Source organism: Pan paniscus, chromosome 18 (genome assembly GCF_029289425.2).
Source record: "Pan paniscus chromosome 18, NHGRI_mPanPan1-v2.0_pri, whole genome shotgun sequence".
In the NCBI taxonomy this organism is placed as follows: domain Eukaryota; kingdom Metazoa; phylum Chordata; class Mammalia; order Primates; family Hominidae; genus Pan; species Pan paniscus.
In genome coordinates, this window is record NC_073267.2 from 4,213,377 (window position 1) to 4,230,172 (window position 16,796).

Genomic DNA, 16,796 nt, shown 5'->3' on the forward strand with positions numbered 1-16,796 from the left:
TTGGGGGACTTTTTTTTTTGGAGAGAGGGTCTTACTCTGTTGTGCAGGTCAGTGTAGTAACACAATCATGGCTCACTGCAGCCCCAAAGTCTGCCAGGCTCAAGTCATCCTCCCACCCCAGCCTCCTGAGTAGCTGGGACCACAGGTCAGTGCCCCCATAGCTGGCTAATTTTGTAAATTTTTTGTAGAGACGGAGTCTTGCTGTGTTGACCAGGCTGGTCTCAAACTCCTGGGCTCAAGTGATCCTCCTGCCTTGACCTCCCAAAGCACTGAGTTCCCAGGCATGAGCCACCACACCAGGCCTGTATTTCGGGAACTTTTAAAATTATTGGCAAAATTCAATTAATTCCCAGAGTTGATCCAGCCCAAAGAACCATCTGGATACACTTATCCAGGAAACCAAAATAGACTCTGGTAAAACTCCTCTCACTGGTAGCTTAAGATGAGGACCTGTCCAAAGTTTAATGCTTTCTCACAGCTAATATATTATCTGGCAATTCTCCAGAATGGCATAAAAACAGCTTTGTGAAAAGAAACTTTGCTAGCATCGGGCATGGTTAGCAGGGAACGCACCTCTTTTTCTGAGTACAGGGACCGGGCAACAATGTCCAAAAGCTTCTTTGTCTCGGCCTGGAACTCATGTTTGAAAGTGGAACCTAGTAATGAAACACAGACACAACCAACAAAGTTTAACTTCTATTTTTGTGCAAGAATACGCTACGTCACATTCCAAAGAACGCTTAAGTTTATGAGTTTTAAACTTTTTTTTTTTTTGAGACGGAGTCTCGCTCTGTCACCCAGGCTGGAGTACAGTGGCACGATCTCGGCTCACTGCAAGCTCTGCCTCCCGGGTTCACGCCATTCTCCTGCCTCAGCCTCCCGAGTAGCTGGGACTACAGGTGCCTGCCACCACGCCCGGCTTACTTTTTGTATTTTTAGTAGAGACGGGGTTTTACCATGTTAGCCAGGATAGCCTCGATCTCCTGACCTCATGATTGGCCCGCCTCGGCCTCCCAAACATTTAAGATGATGAACAAAAAGAAAGAAGCAGACAGAAACAAAGTCTGGCTGGGCACCATGGCTCATGCCTGTAATCCCAGCACTTTGGGAGGCCAAGGCAGGAGAATCACTTAAGCCCAGGAGCTCAAGACCAGCCTGGGCAACACAGAGGGATCCCGCCATCTCTACAAAAAATACACGAAGTAGCTGACGGTGGTGGCACATACTTGTGGTCCCAGTGACTCAGGGGGCTGAGGTGGGAGGATCACTTGAGCCAGGGAGGTCGAGGCTTCAGTGAGCCATGATTGCACTACAGCACTCGGCCTGGGCGACAGAGAAAGACCCTGTCTCAAAACAAAACAAAACAAAAAGTCTCTCAGAAAGGAGGTCTCAGGGCAGGACAAATCCTCCCACTGCTGAGGCCAGACATGCCTCGGGCTACGTCGAGGGAATGCTGAGCCTGGTTTCCCAATGTGCATGGTTATGAGAACTGGGCTGCCTCTGAGAACCAGATTATATGTTCTTTCTTTTTTTTTAGAGGCAGGATCTGGCTCTGTTGCCCAGGCTGCTATGCAGTGGCAGGATCGTGCTCACTGCAGCCTCAACTTCCTGGGCTCAATCGATTCTCCCGCCTCAGCCTCTCAAGTACCTGGAACCACTGGTGTGTGCTACCATGCCTGGCTAACTTTTTAATTTTTTTTTGTAGAGAAAGGGTCTATGTTGCCCAGGTTGGTCTCGACCACTTGGCCTCAAGCAATCCTGCTGCCTCGGCCTCCCAAAGTGCTGGGATTACAAGTGTGAGCCACTGTGCCTGGACTATATTCTTCAAAAAAGCGGTTTCCAAATTAATTATTTAGAAATCAAAATAACAAGAAAACCTCACTTCTCTTTTTAACTTCAAAGATTCTACTCTTGTCGACCCACTTAAAAGCCAGAAATGGAGCCACTTCAGGACTGGCTCCAAAGACTGCTTTTTTATACTTCAGAGGGAATGAAAAGACAGCTCCGGAATTCGGTCCTGCGCAGACTGGGCCAATGCTGAGTTTCCCCTCCCGCTTCCATGATTATTAGCAGATGTGCCATGAATCGCCACTCAGGGGAGGTGCCGGACGGCAAACTCACGGGTGGCCACCAGAGGGGGCAAGACACACCCGACACTGGCAGAAGTCCCTCGCTGGGACAGAAATGGAGGGCGCAGCACTCCCTACAGCCAAGACCTTCTGATTTCACACCTAAGGCGGTGGCTCTACCAATCACTGCCTCCACCCTGAAAATGCCCCTTTACGCACAGCAGTGAACCAAAAAGCCCTCCCAGACCAAAGCACGAGCCAAGGCTACCCTGCACGCTCTCTGTGCTGCTGATAATCGAGTGCAGGGGTTCCTCCTTGTCCTCGGCGGTCTGCGTGCTGAACAGTCGTCCTGCCTGCAAGCTCCAGGCTGGGTTTCGCCTGGGGCCCAACTGGGCTGTGGTCCTCCGAGGACACAGAATTGGTTTTCCTGAAAAGACAAAATATGCAGAAAGAATGAGAATTAGGAAGACACGAGAAACAATATGGTAATTCGTCCCATCAAGGGTGTCTAGCAGAAGCTAGCGTGGACATCTCTAAGTCGGGCTGTTGCTGAAAGAGAAATCCACAGGACCAAATGCCACAGTGTCAGGGTGTGGTTTTGGCAAGGAGGCCTCACAGATGTCATCAGTGTAAGATATTGGGTCTTCTCAGAACCGCAGAAGCGAAACTGGAGGGGGTGGGCTGCTGCCTTCTTTTCAGAGGGGGTCTCGCTCTGTCACTGCGATCACAGCTCACTGCAGTCCCAACCTCCTGGACTTGAGTCCTGCCTCCGCCTCACAAGTAGCTGGGACCACAGGCACAGACCACCATGCCCCCATAATTTTTTAAAAATTTTTTGTAGAAATGGGGTTTTGCTATGTTGCCAAGACTGGTCTCGAACTCCTGGGCTGAAACCATCCTCCTGCCTTGGCCTTACAAAGAGCTGGGATGACAGGCGTGAGCCACCATGCCCAGCTGGCAAATGCCTGCTGACAGCACTTCCCACATTCGCCTCACAGGTGACACCTCGCATCAACCTACCAAACTGAAACCTGTCTCGACCCTCGCAGCCCCTGCAGAAGCCCCCGATGGGCCACACTTCTTTGCTCTTGACAGTCAAGCAAAAAAAAAAATCCTCCCAAAAGGGATCCAAATATTTAAATGTTAATATTCTGAAACTGTCTCATCTTCTAAAAGTTGATTCTTTCCCATTGCTTTTTCATCCAAAACAGATTTTAAAAAAAAAATTTGTGTACTTTAAAAACTGAAAAACAGCTGACGATGGGTTCTACCTCGTAACTAGGAAGGAGACTTGTTTTCTGTAACTTCCTGCTCAGTCCAGTGGGCTGAGAAAGTTGCCGGCAGAGCCCAGCGAGGGAGGAAAGCAGCCAATGTGTCCCCAGCCGCACGCAGTTCACCGACGCAGGCCCAGAAACCAGACACTTTCACTCCAACACAGGACCGGACCGACCCAACACCAACACCCACTGACCCCAGAGACCACGTACCAGGACCCTGCCTTGGTCAGTAGATTTGCAATACATGATGGCGTCAAGGATATGTGGCCAGCCAGCCACGCCGTGTCAGTCTAAGCCTAAATGAACCACATCTAACTGGGAGCCTCTCCTGTTCTTCACAAATTTGTAACAAGTAGAAAGGAAGGACACAGAATATCCAGGAATCAAGGTTTTAAAAATCAGCATATCAGCCAGGGGTGCGGTGGCTCACGCCCGTAAACCCAGCACTTTGGGAGGCTGAGGTAGGCGGATCACATGAGGTCAGGAGTTCGAGACCAGCCTGGCCAACATGGAGAAACCCCATCTGTACTAAAAATACAAAAGTTAGCCGGGCATGGTGGCAGGCACCTGTAATCCCAGCTACTCGGGAGGCTGAGGCAGGGGAACGGCTTGAACTTGGGAAGTGGAGGTTGCAGTGAGCCGAGATCGTGCCACTGCACTTCAGGCTGGGTGACAGAGCAAGATTCTGCTTCAAAAAAAAAAAAAAAAAAAATTAACATGTCAACTTTCATACTCCTAAAAGGTACAAAAACTTGGCTTTTTTTTTTTTTTTTGAGATGAAGTCTCACTCTTGTTGCCCAGGCTGCAGTGCAATGGTGCAATCTTGGCTCATTGCAACCTCCACCTCCCGGGTTCAAGCGATTCTCCTGCCTCAGCCTCCCGAGTAGCTGGGTTTACAGGCGTCTGCCACCACACCCAGCTAATTTTTGTAGTTTTAGTAGAGACAGGGTTTCACCATGTTGGCCAGGCTGGTCTCGAACTCTTGACCTCAGGCGATCTGCCCACCTCAGCCTCCCAACGTGCTGGGATTACAGGCATGAGCCACCGTGCCCAGCCAAAACTTGCCTAATCTTTAGGCTTATTCCTGGACTTACAAACAGCACAAACCTGGCCTTTTGTTTTTGTTATTTTTTTGAGATGGAGTCTCGCTCTGTCACCCAGGCTGGAGTGCAGTGATCTCGGCTCACTGCAACCTCCATCTCCCGGGTTCAAGCGATTCTCCTGTCTCAGCCTTCAAAGTAGCTGAGACTACAGGCACCAGCCACCATGCCTAATTTTTGTATTTTTAGTAGAGACGAGGTTTCACCTTATTGGTCAGGCTGGTCTGGAACTATTGACCTCAGGTGATCCACCCACCTAGGCCTCCCAAAGTGCTGGGATTACAGGCGTGAGCCACGATGCCCCGCCAACCCTAGCCTGTCTTTATCTCTATGCAGATACCTTAAAAACATCTACCACAATTCAGAAAGTATTCAAATTCCAAACCATGTAAACATCCAGTTATTTGGGCCTATGTAATTGCATTGTTCACTTTATTCATACAGTTAAAAAAAAAAAAAATCCTAGGACATTTCTTCTAGAATTAAATGGTATTTGACATTAGAGGAGTTCGCGAACAGTCTACACCAAACCAGGGTGCTGAAGTCTCTGTGCCTCCTTCCAAAGCACAGCCAGCCCTGGGGGCACAGGAGGGAAGTGTCCAAGTGCCAACACCTGCCCACAGAGCATATCAGTGTTTCTCACCATTTGTGTAAAAGAAACACAAAAAGGATAAACCAGAAACTGATGTGACTGTGTATTTTGTTTCCTAGGACTACTGAAACACAGCACCACAAACTAGGCAGTTTCAAAAAGGTCCACAGTTCTGAGCCAGGCACACAACCTCACACCTGTAATCCCAGCACTTTGGGAGGCCAAGGCAGGAGAATCGCTTGAGCCCAGGGGTTTAAGACCAGCCTGGGCAAGAAAGTGAGACTCCATCTCTGCAAAAAACACAAAAACTAGCCAGGTGTAGTGGTGTGCACCTGTAGTCCCAGCTACTTGTGAGGCTGAGGTGGGAAGATCACTTGAGCCCAGGATGTTGAGGCTGTAGTGAACCAAGATCACACTACCGCACTTCTGCACTTCAACCTGGGTGAGACAGCGAGACCCTGTCTCAAAAAAAAAAAAGGTCCCAGGTTCTGGGCAGGGGTGGTTCCCACTGGAGGCGCCGAGGGAGAGTCCATCCCGCACCTCTCCCCAGCTTCTGGCAGTAGCCGGCATCCTTGGTGTTTCATGCTTTGCAGACCCTCCAGGCTCTGTCTCTTGTCACACGGCAAGCTCTTCTCTACGTGAGTCCTGGCTGTGTCCAGATTTCCCTCTTCTTATATGGATACCAGGAATACTGGAGTTAGGCCCCACCCCCATGCAGTGTGACCTCATCACAACCTGATACATCTGAAATGACCCAAATAAGCTCACACTCACAGGTACCAGGGATGAGGACGTGAACATATCTGTTTTTTTTTTAAGACAGAGTCTCGCTCTGTCATCCAGGCTGGAGTGCAGGGGCATGATCTCAGCTCACTGCAACCTCTGCCTCCTGGGTTCAGGCGATTCTCCTGCCTCAGCCTCCCTAGTAGCTGGGATTACAGGCACGCACCACCATGCCTGGCTTTTATTTTTAGAAGAGACATGGTTTCACCATGTTGGCCAGGCTGGTCTCCAACTCCTGACCTCAAGTGATCTGCCCACCTTGGCCTCCCAAAGTGCTGGGATTACAGACGTGAGCCACCATACCTGGCCTCTTTTTAAAAAAGAATAAAAATAGAGACAAGGTTTCTCTTTGTTGCCCAGCCTGGTCTTGAACTCCTGGACTCAAGCAATCCTCCCACTTTGGCCTCTTAAAACACTAGGATGACAGGTATGAGCCACTGTACCCGGCCTTCAAACCCCACAGCTTGGTTACCTACAGGAGGTGTGTATTAAACTCCCCGTGGCACAAACCTGGTAGCTTAAAGTAACAGACACTTATTCTCTCACAGTCCTGGAAGCAAGAAGTCCAAGATCAAGGTGCCAGTAGGGCTGGTTCCTCCTGAGGCTGGGAGGGAGGCTCTGTTTGCGCCTCTTCCAGCCTCTGCAGCCTCTGGCGTTGCTTGGCTTGTGGGTGGTCATCTTCTCCCTGTGTCTTCCCTTCAGGACGTCTGCCCTTCTCCCTCTACACATGTCTGTCTGTTCAAATGTCCCCATTTTAGAAGGACACAGTCATACTGGATTAGGGCCCACCCAAGTGAACTCATCTTAACTTGATCACCTGCAAAGACCCTATTTCCAAATATGGTCACATTCACAGGTACTGAGAGCTGGGACTTCAACATCTTTTGTGGGGAGACACAATTCAACCCCCAACCAGCATATGTACAGAGAATGCAAAGAAAGCGGGAAGGGGAGAGGGCTGGCAGAGCTGAGGGAACATGACACTTCCACATACATCTTTTCGTATGTCTCTCTTAGAACCATGGTCAGGTTTCTCATACTCAAAAAACAAACCATTAATTAGCCAGACATGGTGGCGCACTTCTAGTTATCAGCTACTCGGGAGGCCGAGGTGGAAGGACTGCTCGAACACAGGAGGTGGAGGTTGCAGCGAGCCGAGGTCGCACCACTGTACTCCAGACTTGGCGACAGAGTGAGACTCTGTCTCGAAAAAAAAAAGAAAAGAAAAGAAAAAGAAACCGTGAAAACAAAACAGGGCGCACAGGAACACAAAATGAAATACAAACAGCAAATATGCAGAGCTGTGACGATGCCATCACCACTCTGAAAGAAGAACTAACCTAAGAGACTTCAGAAAATAGCACTTTGACTGCTACTGTAAAACTAACCTCGGAGGACAGCACGCCATCACCAGGCTCGGGCAGGAGATGTGTCCCCTGTGGAGTCAGCAGGTCTGAGCCCGATTTACGCATGTGCCAAGATCAAGCGGAAAAGGTGATTGTGGCTACTGAGTTGGTGTCCTCACGGTTGAAGAAAAGTCACTGATAAGGAAGGGGGCAGGAATAAACCCTGCAGGGCGGCATTGGAGGTGCAGGCATCAGTACAGGCTCACGACCTTTCCCATGTGTACAGACTGGATGCAGAAATCGATACCGGAACATCTACACACACACATTTCCCAGCTCTGTCCACTGACGCGTGACAGGGCCCAGGCGCGATGACCCCCCACTTAGGCTACAGAGAGCAAAGTCCAAAAGCTGTTCCAGTTTCAGCACTCTAAAGTCCCACGTCCCAGGGAAAGCCTTTGTCCTGGCAAACTAGGACGGTTGGTCACCCTACCTGGCAGCCAGATCTTGGTTTGTGAATACCTCTCTCCAAAAACAGGAACCAGAGATCCCTGTGGAGCACACAGAGGAGCCTAGGACACCCAGTGGTGTGCAGAAGGACGAGAAAGGACGGGGTGTGTCAGGAGAACACACAGCCCAGCCAGAAGGGCTCCCAGTGGCAGAATCTAGGACAATCTGTGCGGCAAAATAACGAACGACAATAATGGATTGTAAGCTGTGACCCGGCAAATCAAGCAAACATCGGTGCACACTTAAACAGAGGAGGAGCAGCAGCTCTTCATCACAGCAGAATTCCAATGAATAAACACAAGGAATGGCAGAAAACAGAAAGCACACCATCAGGAAACACCACAGCAATAACTGGCTGGTGTAAGTTACTACTATTTTGAGACAGGGTCTCACTCTGTTGCCCAGGCTGGATCACAATGGCACAATCACAGCTCACTGCAGCCTCGACCTTCCTGGGCTCAGGTGATCCTCCCACCTCAGCCTCCTGAGTAGCTGGGACTACAGGAGTGTATTACCACTCCTAGCTAATTTTTTTTTTTTCTTTTTTTTTGACTGGGTCTCACTCTGTCGCCCAGGCTGAAGTGCAGTAGAGTGATCTTGGCTCACAGCAGCCTCAACCCTCCAGATTCAAGTGATCCTCCCACCTCAACCTTCCGAGTAGCTGAGACTACAGGCTCATGCCACCACACCCGGCTAATTTTTGTGTTTTCTGTAGAGACAGGGATTCACCATGTTGCCCAGGCTGGTCTCAAACTCCTGAGCTCAAGTGATCCCCCGGCCTCTGCCTCCCAAGCGCTGGGATTAGAGCCGTAAGACACCACGCCCAGCCTAAGGTTATGTATTTTAAGCAGTGGTAGATACTGCCAAGTCACACTCCACAGAGATCCTATCAGTTTACGTTCCCACAGCAATGTACTAAAGTGCATATCATCCTACATTCCTGCCAAGTCAGTGTTGAGATGAAACTCTTGGATCTTTGCCTATTGGTCAGATAAAATTTTCACTGTAGTTTTCACTTACATTTCTCTTATTATAAGCAAAACTGAGCACTGTCCCGTATTTTAAAATATTTCCTATTTCCTTTTTTGTTAAGGGACTGTTGGTATCCTCTGATAATTTTTCTACTACATTTTAAATCTTCTTATTGATTTGTAAGAGCTTTTTATATATTAAGGAAATTAGTCACCAGGAGCGGTGGCTCACACCTGTAATCCCAGCACTTTGGGAGGCCGAGGCGGGAGGATCACGAGGTCAGGAGACTGAGACCATCCTGGCTAACACGGTGAAATCCCGTCTCTACTAAAAATACAAAAAATTAGCCAGGCATGGTGGTGGGCGCCTGTAGTCCCAGCTACTCGGGAGGCTAAGGCAGGAGAATGGCATGAACCTGGGAGGCAGAGTTTGCAGCGAGCTGAGATCGCGCCACTGCACTCCACCTGGGGCATCAGAGCAAGACTCTGTCTCAAAAAAAAAAAAAAAAAAAAAAAGGAAATTAGTTTTTTGGTTGTAAAAGCCTTCCTCACTCTAAGATTAAACATGATTTCCTCATGTTTCATTTTTCTAATCTTTTTGGTTTTTCCCCAATTAATACGCAGAATTTTTTTTTTTTTTCCCTCGAGACGGTCTTGCTCTGTTGCCCAGAGCTGGAGTGAAATGGCGTGATCTCAGCTCACTGCAACCTCTGCCTCCCAGGTTCAAGCAATTCTCCTGCCTTAGCCTCTCAAGTAGCTGGGATTGCAGGTGCGCACCACCATGCCTGGCTAATTTTTGTGGTTTTTTTTTTTTAAGTAGAGACAGGGTTTCACCATGTTGGCCAGGCTGGTCTCGAACTCCTGACCTCGTGATCCGTCTGCCTCAGTCTCCCAAAGTGCTGGGATTACAGGCACAAATCACTACACCCAGCCTATATTTTTGAAAGGACTTAATATAATATTCATTATGGGAGGAGTATATAGAAGTCCTCACAATTGGGAAAAAGAAAAAAATAAGAAATCTATATTTCCAGCCAGAATTGCAAGACTTAGTATCATAACGCCAAGATTACATTAATTGAATTGACAGCATTCTTAAAAGCAGATTTGATTTCAGGTTATGCAAACTTTCCACAACAACTTTTTTTTTTTTTTAGAGTCTCGCTCTGTTGCCCAGGCTGGAGTGCAGGGTGCCATCTCGGCTCACTGCAAGCTCCGCCTCCCGGATTCATGCCATTCTCCTGCCTCAGCCTCCCAAGACTACAGGTGCCCGCCACCATGCCCGGCTAATTTTTTGTATTTTTAGTAGAGATAGGGTTTCACCGTGTTAGCCAGGATGGTCTTGATCTCCTGACCTCGTGATCTGCCCGCCTCAGCCTCCCAAAGTGCTGGGATTACAGGCGTGAGCCACCGCACCCGGCTTCTACAACAACTTTTAATCACTAACTCAGGTGCAGTGGCTCATGCCTGTAATCCCAGCACTTTGGGAGGCCAAGGCCGGAGGGTCGCTTCAGCTCAGGAGTTTGAGATTAGCCTGGGTAACATGGCAAAACTCCATCTCTACAAAAAACAGCCAGGTGTGGTGGTGCATGCCTGTAGTCTCAGCTACTTGGGAGGATCACTTGAGCCTGCAAGGCAGAGGTTGCAGTGAGCCAAGATTACGCCACTGCATTTCAGCGTGGGAGATGGAGCCAGGCCCTGTCTCAAAAAAAAAAATTAAAAATTAAAAAAAAAAAAAACCATTAGAGGAATAAATCTGCCTGAACCAGATACCAAACACGCTAGCTGTACAATTTCCGTCTTTGTGTTTCTCCTACACCCTAAAGGAAAAACCACAAACCTCAATGTCAGGCTACAAGATCTTACTGTTAAACTACCTGGTGGTTTGGGGTCGCACAAAATGGGAAGCACTGATAGTTTGAATGTGACACCACACACCCCTCCCCTTCCACCCCCCACATCCCTACCCACTACTGCCAGTGCCCATGCAGCTCCTCCACTCTGCAGCTGCAGTCCCAGTAGCTGGGACTCCTTCCCATCCGAGTTGCTGCAGGGCCTGGCTGCAGGCCCTCTCTCCCATTAAGGCCTCCCTGGCCCCAGCAGTTCACAATAATCTCTTCCTATGAGTTCACTGCACTTAACTTTTTATGCTGCCCATTTAAAAAAATTTTATACTGGCCAGGCGCAGTGGCTCACACTATAATCCCAGCACTTTGGGAGGCCGAGGCGGGTGGATCACCTGAGGTCAGGAGTTCAAGACCAGCGTGACCAACAGGGTGAAACCCCCATCTCTACTAAAAATACAAAAATTAGCACTGGGTGCCTGTAATCCCCGCTACTCGGGAGGCTGAGGCAGGAGAATCACTTGAACCCACGAGGCAGAGGTTGCGGTGAGCCGAGATTGTGCCATTGCACTCCAGCAGCCTGGGTGACAAGAGTGAAACTCCGTCTCAAAAAAAAAAAAAAGATTTATTCATGTATTTGCTATTTCTTTCTTTATTAGAAAAGAGATTGCTCTGTCACCCAGGCTGGAGTGCAGTGGTACAGTCATGGCTCACTGCAGTCTTGAACTCCTGGGCTCAAGGGACCTTCCTGCTTTACTCTCCTGAACAGCTGGGACTGCAGGTAAGCACCATCACACAGGACTAAATTTTTTTTTTTTTTTTTTCCTAGCGATAGGGTGTTTCCATGTTGACCAGGCTGGTCTTAAGCTCCTGGTCTCAATCGATCTTCCTACCTTAGCCTCCCAAAGCTGCTGGGATTACAGGTCTGAGCCACCACGCCCAGCCTGTGCTGCTCATTTGAAACTGCTGCTATATGCCAGCATATGACATTTCCCACTGTTAATTTTTTGGTTAATGTATAATTTATCTCACCAAATTAGGGCAGGAATAAGCTTGTATTTCTCAGTAACACTCTTTGAAGACAGGAACATCCATATTTCTTGGTATGCCAAAGTATCTATCACAAAAGCTACTCTTTACAAACTTTTTTTTTTGAGATGGAGTTTCCCTCTTGTTGCCCAGGCTGGAGTGCAATGGCGCGATCTCAGCTCACCCCATCCTCCTCCTCCCGGGTTCAAGCGATTCTCCTGCCTCAGCCTCCCAAGTAGCTGAGATTACAGGCATGTGCCACCACGCCTGGCTAATTTTGCATTTTTTGTAGAGACGGGGTTTCTCCATGTTGGTCAGGCTGCTCTCTAACTCCTGACCTCAGGTGATCCGCCCACATCGGCCTCCCAAAGTGCTAGGATTACAGGTGTGAGCCACCGCGCCCAGACTTTTTTGTTTGTTTGTTTGAGATGCAGTCTCACTCTGTTGCCCAGGCTGGAGTGCACTGGCACAATCTTGGCTCACTGCAAACTCCGCCTCCCGGTTCAAGCCACTCTCGGGCCTCAGCCGCCCGAGTAGCTGGGACTACAGATGCACATCACCACGCCAGGCTAATTTTTATATTTTTAGTAGAGATGGGGTTTCTCCATGTTGCCCCGGCTGGTCTCAAACTCTGGGGCTCAAGGGATCCTCCTGCCTCAGCCTCCCAAAGTGGTGGGATTACAGAAGTGAGCCACCACACCTGGCCAAGGGTGCATATTTCAAACACCAGAGTAACCACTAAAATAATAATTCAAAGAAGAATAGCTTTAAAAAGCATTAGATAAACCACAATAGAAATCTCAAATATATTTCATTGATAAGGAAAGGAAAAACAGGGAAAAAATCCAAAAGGACAAATAAAAGGCAAATAATAAAATGGTAGCAATAAATCCAGCCACATCAATATTTACTCTTACATTAACAGACTGAACTCTAATTATAAGGCAAGGATTGTCAGAATTGGTAAAGGAAGACCTGATTACATGCTATCTACAAGACACTTTAAACATAAAGAAAAAGATACACTTAAGACAAATGAATGGAAAAATACATACCATCCAAAAAGTGTGTTTAAGAAAGCTGGAGTGGCTCTATTAATATCAAGTAAAATACATTTCAAAATAAAAAATATTATTAGGAAAAAAGAAGGATATTTCAGAATACTACAACGAACAATTCATCAGGAAAATGTAATCACAAGTGTGTATTTGCCTAATAACAGAGCTTCAACATATATGAAGTTAAAACGGAAAGAATTAAAGACAAAACAATTCCACAATCACAGCTGGAGATCTTAACACTCCTCTCTCAATAACTGACAGAATCTAACCAAAAAATAAAACAGAAGCCGGGCACAGTAGCTCACGCCTGTAATCCCAGCACTTTGGGAGGCTGAAACAGGAGAATCGCTTGAACCCGAGGCAGAGGTTGCAGTGAGCTGAGATCGCGCCCCTGCACTCCAGTCTGGGTGGCAGAGTAAGACCCTGTCCCAAAAAAAAGAAAAAATAGCCAGACAGTCCAGAAGAAAAACCTGGGGCAAAAGATATGAACGGCATTTCACAGTGGCTACAGAAAGCAAAGGAGCAGCAAACTATATACGAACACAGCAAGCTCTCCACGAGCTATGTAGTGAGTAACAGAACACAGAGAAGGGTGCGTCCCCAAGGGAATATGTACATCTGCACTTACTACAGTCATACAAGTAAGTAGTGGCAGGACCCACAGGCAACTAATAGTGGTTATGAAGACAGCAGATGCTCTGAACAGCACCAAGACTTCTCAAGGTTTACCTGTTCACATGGTTTTGGTTAATCAAACCATATTTATTTCTTCAAAACAGATATTAAATTATTAAAAATATGAGGCTGCCCGGCGCGGTGGCTCACACCTGTTATCCCAGCACTTTGGGAGGCCAAGGCAGGTGGATCACAAAGTCAGGAGTTCGAGACCAGCGTGGCCAACATGGTGAAACCCTGTCTCCACTAAAAATACAAAAATTAGCTGGGTGTGGTGGCGTGCACCTGTAATCCCAGCCTGGGCGACACAGTGAGACTCCATCTCGGGGGGGGGGAAAATATGAGGCTGTCACAAAAGTGCTAATGTTTCCCCTGCTGTCAATGTTGAGGTCACTTGAAAGCTGGTATGGACACATCGGATGAGGAATTCAGTCTAGGGGCCTCTTAGGAGCCAAGGCCCAATGACTAGGCTAAGTGGACCCAGCAAACACAGAGGGAGGGGAGCCTGAGGTACAAACACAGACAAGGTCCTATGCTCGAGGCAAACAAGGACGAGGTACAAGGTGAGAGCCAGAAGGGGCCACTGTGCTGCTTCACAGACCTGGGAAGAAGTTTTTTGAGAAAAGACTTTCATTTTTCAAGAGGGAGATCATTATAAAGAATAAGGCCCAGGGCAGTGGCTCACACCTGTAATCCCAGCACTCTAGGAGGCTGAGGCAGGCAGATCGCTTGAGCCCAGGAGTCTGAGACCAGCATGGGCAAACTGGTGAAACCCCGTCCCTACCAAAAATACAAAAACTTAGGTGGACATGGTGACACGCACCTGTAGTTCCAGCTACTTGGGGTACTTGAGGCGGAAGGATCACTTGAGCCCAGAGGGTAAAGGCTGCAGTGAGCCGAGATCACACCACTGCACTCTAGCCTGGGTGACAAAGTGAGACCCTGTCTTTAAAAGAAATTTAAAAAGCTGGGTGCGGTGGCTCACACCTGTAATCCTGGCACTTTGGGAGGCTGAGGTAGGCGGATCACCTGAGGTTGGGAGTTTGAGACCAGCCTGACCAACATGGAGAAACTCCATCTCTACTAAAAATACAAAATTAGCCAGGTGTTGTGGTGCATGCCTGTAATCCCAGCTACTTGGGAGGCCAAGGTAGGAGAATCGCTTGAACCCAGGAGGTGGAGGTTGTGGTGAGCCAAGATGCTGCCATTGCACTCCAGCCTGGAGAACAAGAGTGAAACTCCGTCTTGAAAAAAAAAAAAAAAAAAAAAAAAAAAAAAAAAAAAGCATTCAGTAAGATGGTAGAATACAAAAATCAACACCCATCCTATATACAGAAAACTAGTTAGAAAATATGACATAAGAGACCCCAGGAACAAAAACTAAACAATTAAGAATGCATTTACCAAGAAAGCAAAATCTTTCCTTTTTTTTCTTTTTTGGCAAGATCTTTTAAGAAAACTTTGAAACACTACTAGGGCCAAAGACTGTCATTAAATAACCCACCTAAGACTGTTACATATGCTACACACTCACAAGCGGAGGGCTAACAAGTAAACTACAGACGTAAGGTAACACTTGGAAAGCATGGGATTATACAGAAATGGGACAATGCTGTGTAATGTGTGCTGATGCTGAATTACCTCTAACACAAAGAAAAAACACTAGAGGTAGAACAGTGGTTTGCACACACTACCATGGTGTTCAAATGCATATACATGTTATGTGATACATGCATGCATAGCTATTCTCATATGCCAGGCAGATCTCTGCAAGGACACCCAAAAACTGGCTAATGGACTTGCCACCAGGAGGGGTGTTGTCTGAGGCATGTCAGTCGGAGACGAGTTTTTCATCAGATATACCTCTGTATCGTTTGCATATTGGACTATATATATCAATAGTCTATCTACAAAATAAATACCCTACTTATAAAACTATTTACAAAAGTTAGGCTGGGCGCGGTGGCTCACGCCTGTATTCCCAGCACTTTGGGACGCCAAGGCGGGCAGACCATGAGGTCAGGAGATCGAGATCATCCTGGCTAACACGGTGAAAGCCAGTCTCTATTGAAAATACAAAAAATTAGCCGGGCGTGGTGGCGGGTGCCTGTGGTCCCAGCTACTCGGGAGGCTGAGGCAGGAGAATGGAGTGAACCCGGGAGGCGGAGCGTGCAGTGAGCCGAGATCGCACCACTGCACTCCAGCCTGGGCGACAGAGCGAGACTCCGTCTCAAAAAAAAAAAAAAAAAAAAAACAAAACTATTTACAAAAGTTACATTACAGGCCAGGTGAGGTGGCTCACGCCTGTAATCCCAGCACTTTGAGAAGCCAAGGCAGGCAGATCAGCTGAGGTCAGGGGTTTGAGAACAGCCTGGCCAAAATGGTGAAAACCCGTCTCTCCTAAAAATACAAAAATTAGCTGGGCATGGGGATGCACACCTGTAATCTTAGCTACTCGCGAGACCAACACACTAGAATCGCTTGAACCTGGGAGGCAGAGGTTCAGTGAGCTGAAATCGCATCTCTGCACTCGAGCCTAGGCGACAGCGCGACTCTGTCTCAAAACAAACAAAACGTTGCATTATAAAAAACACTTAAAAACTTACGAGAAACATAAACACATTTACAAAATTTCAAACACATTTTTAAACTATTCTCATTCTAAAATTCATGTGGAAAAGTTAGTGTACATAAATAACCAAAGAAATTTTGAAAAAAGTGAGGAAATTCATCAAATAATAAAGAACATTAATATAAAGCTACAATATTAAAATAAATTTCCAGACCAGGCATGGCTGCTCACACCTGTAATCCCAGCACTTTGGGAGGGAGATCCAGGCAGGAGGAGGCTCCCTCGAGCTCAGGAGCTCGAGGCCAGCCTAGGTAACATAGGGAGACCCCCCCAACTCTCAAAAAGTAAACACACACACAAAAAGGTTAAATTAATTTCCAGCAGGGCACAGGGGCTCATGTTTGTAACCCCAGTGCTTTGGAAGGCCAAGTTGGGAGGAACACTTGAGGCCAGGAGTTCTAGACCAGCCTGGGCAACATAGCAAGACCAACCTCTTATTTTTTTTTTTAATTTCCGCTGTCACTTATTAAGTCAAAATGAATTCCAGATGGACCATAGAAGCAAAAATAAAAGCTAAAAGTACTGAAAGAAAACATGAAAGATTTAATAACTTTATTGAGATGTAACACATCTGCCATATAATTCACCCATTTAAAGTGCACAATTCAGTGGTTTCAGTATATTCACAAAGTTGTACAGCCACGACCACTAACTACAGAACATTTTTTTTTTTTTGAGACAGAGTCTCGCTCTGTCGCCCAAGGCTGGAGTGCAGTGGCGCCATCTGGGCTCACTGTAAGCTCTGCGTCCTGGGTTCATGCCATTCTCCTGCCTCAGCGTCCCGAGTAGCTGGGACTACAGGCGCCCACCACCACACCCACCTAATTTTTTGTATTTTTTTTTTTTAGTAGACACAGGGTTTCACCATGTTAGCCAGGATGGTCTCGATCTCCTGACCTCGTGATCC

General features: G+C 47.5%; 1 protein-coding gene across 2 annotated transcripts in view; it reads right to left on the reverse strand.

The window, feature by feature from the left end:
• TRAP1 (TNF receptor associated protein 1) overlaps positions 1-16,796 on the reverse strand; it is a 59,752-nt gene that overhangs the window by 30,517 nt on the left and 12,439 nt on the right. For both annotated transcript variants that reach the window (XM_034939687.3, XM_055100761.2), the window contains exons 2-3: positions 2,338-2,496; positions 574-656 (exon numbers count right to left, since the gene is read on the reverse strand). In XM_034939687.3, coding sequence (XP_034795578.3) covers positions 574-656; positions 2,338-2,496 — 242 coding nt within the window. The remainder of the gene's footprint in view (positions 1-573; positions 657-2,337; positions 2,497-16,796) is intronic.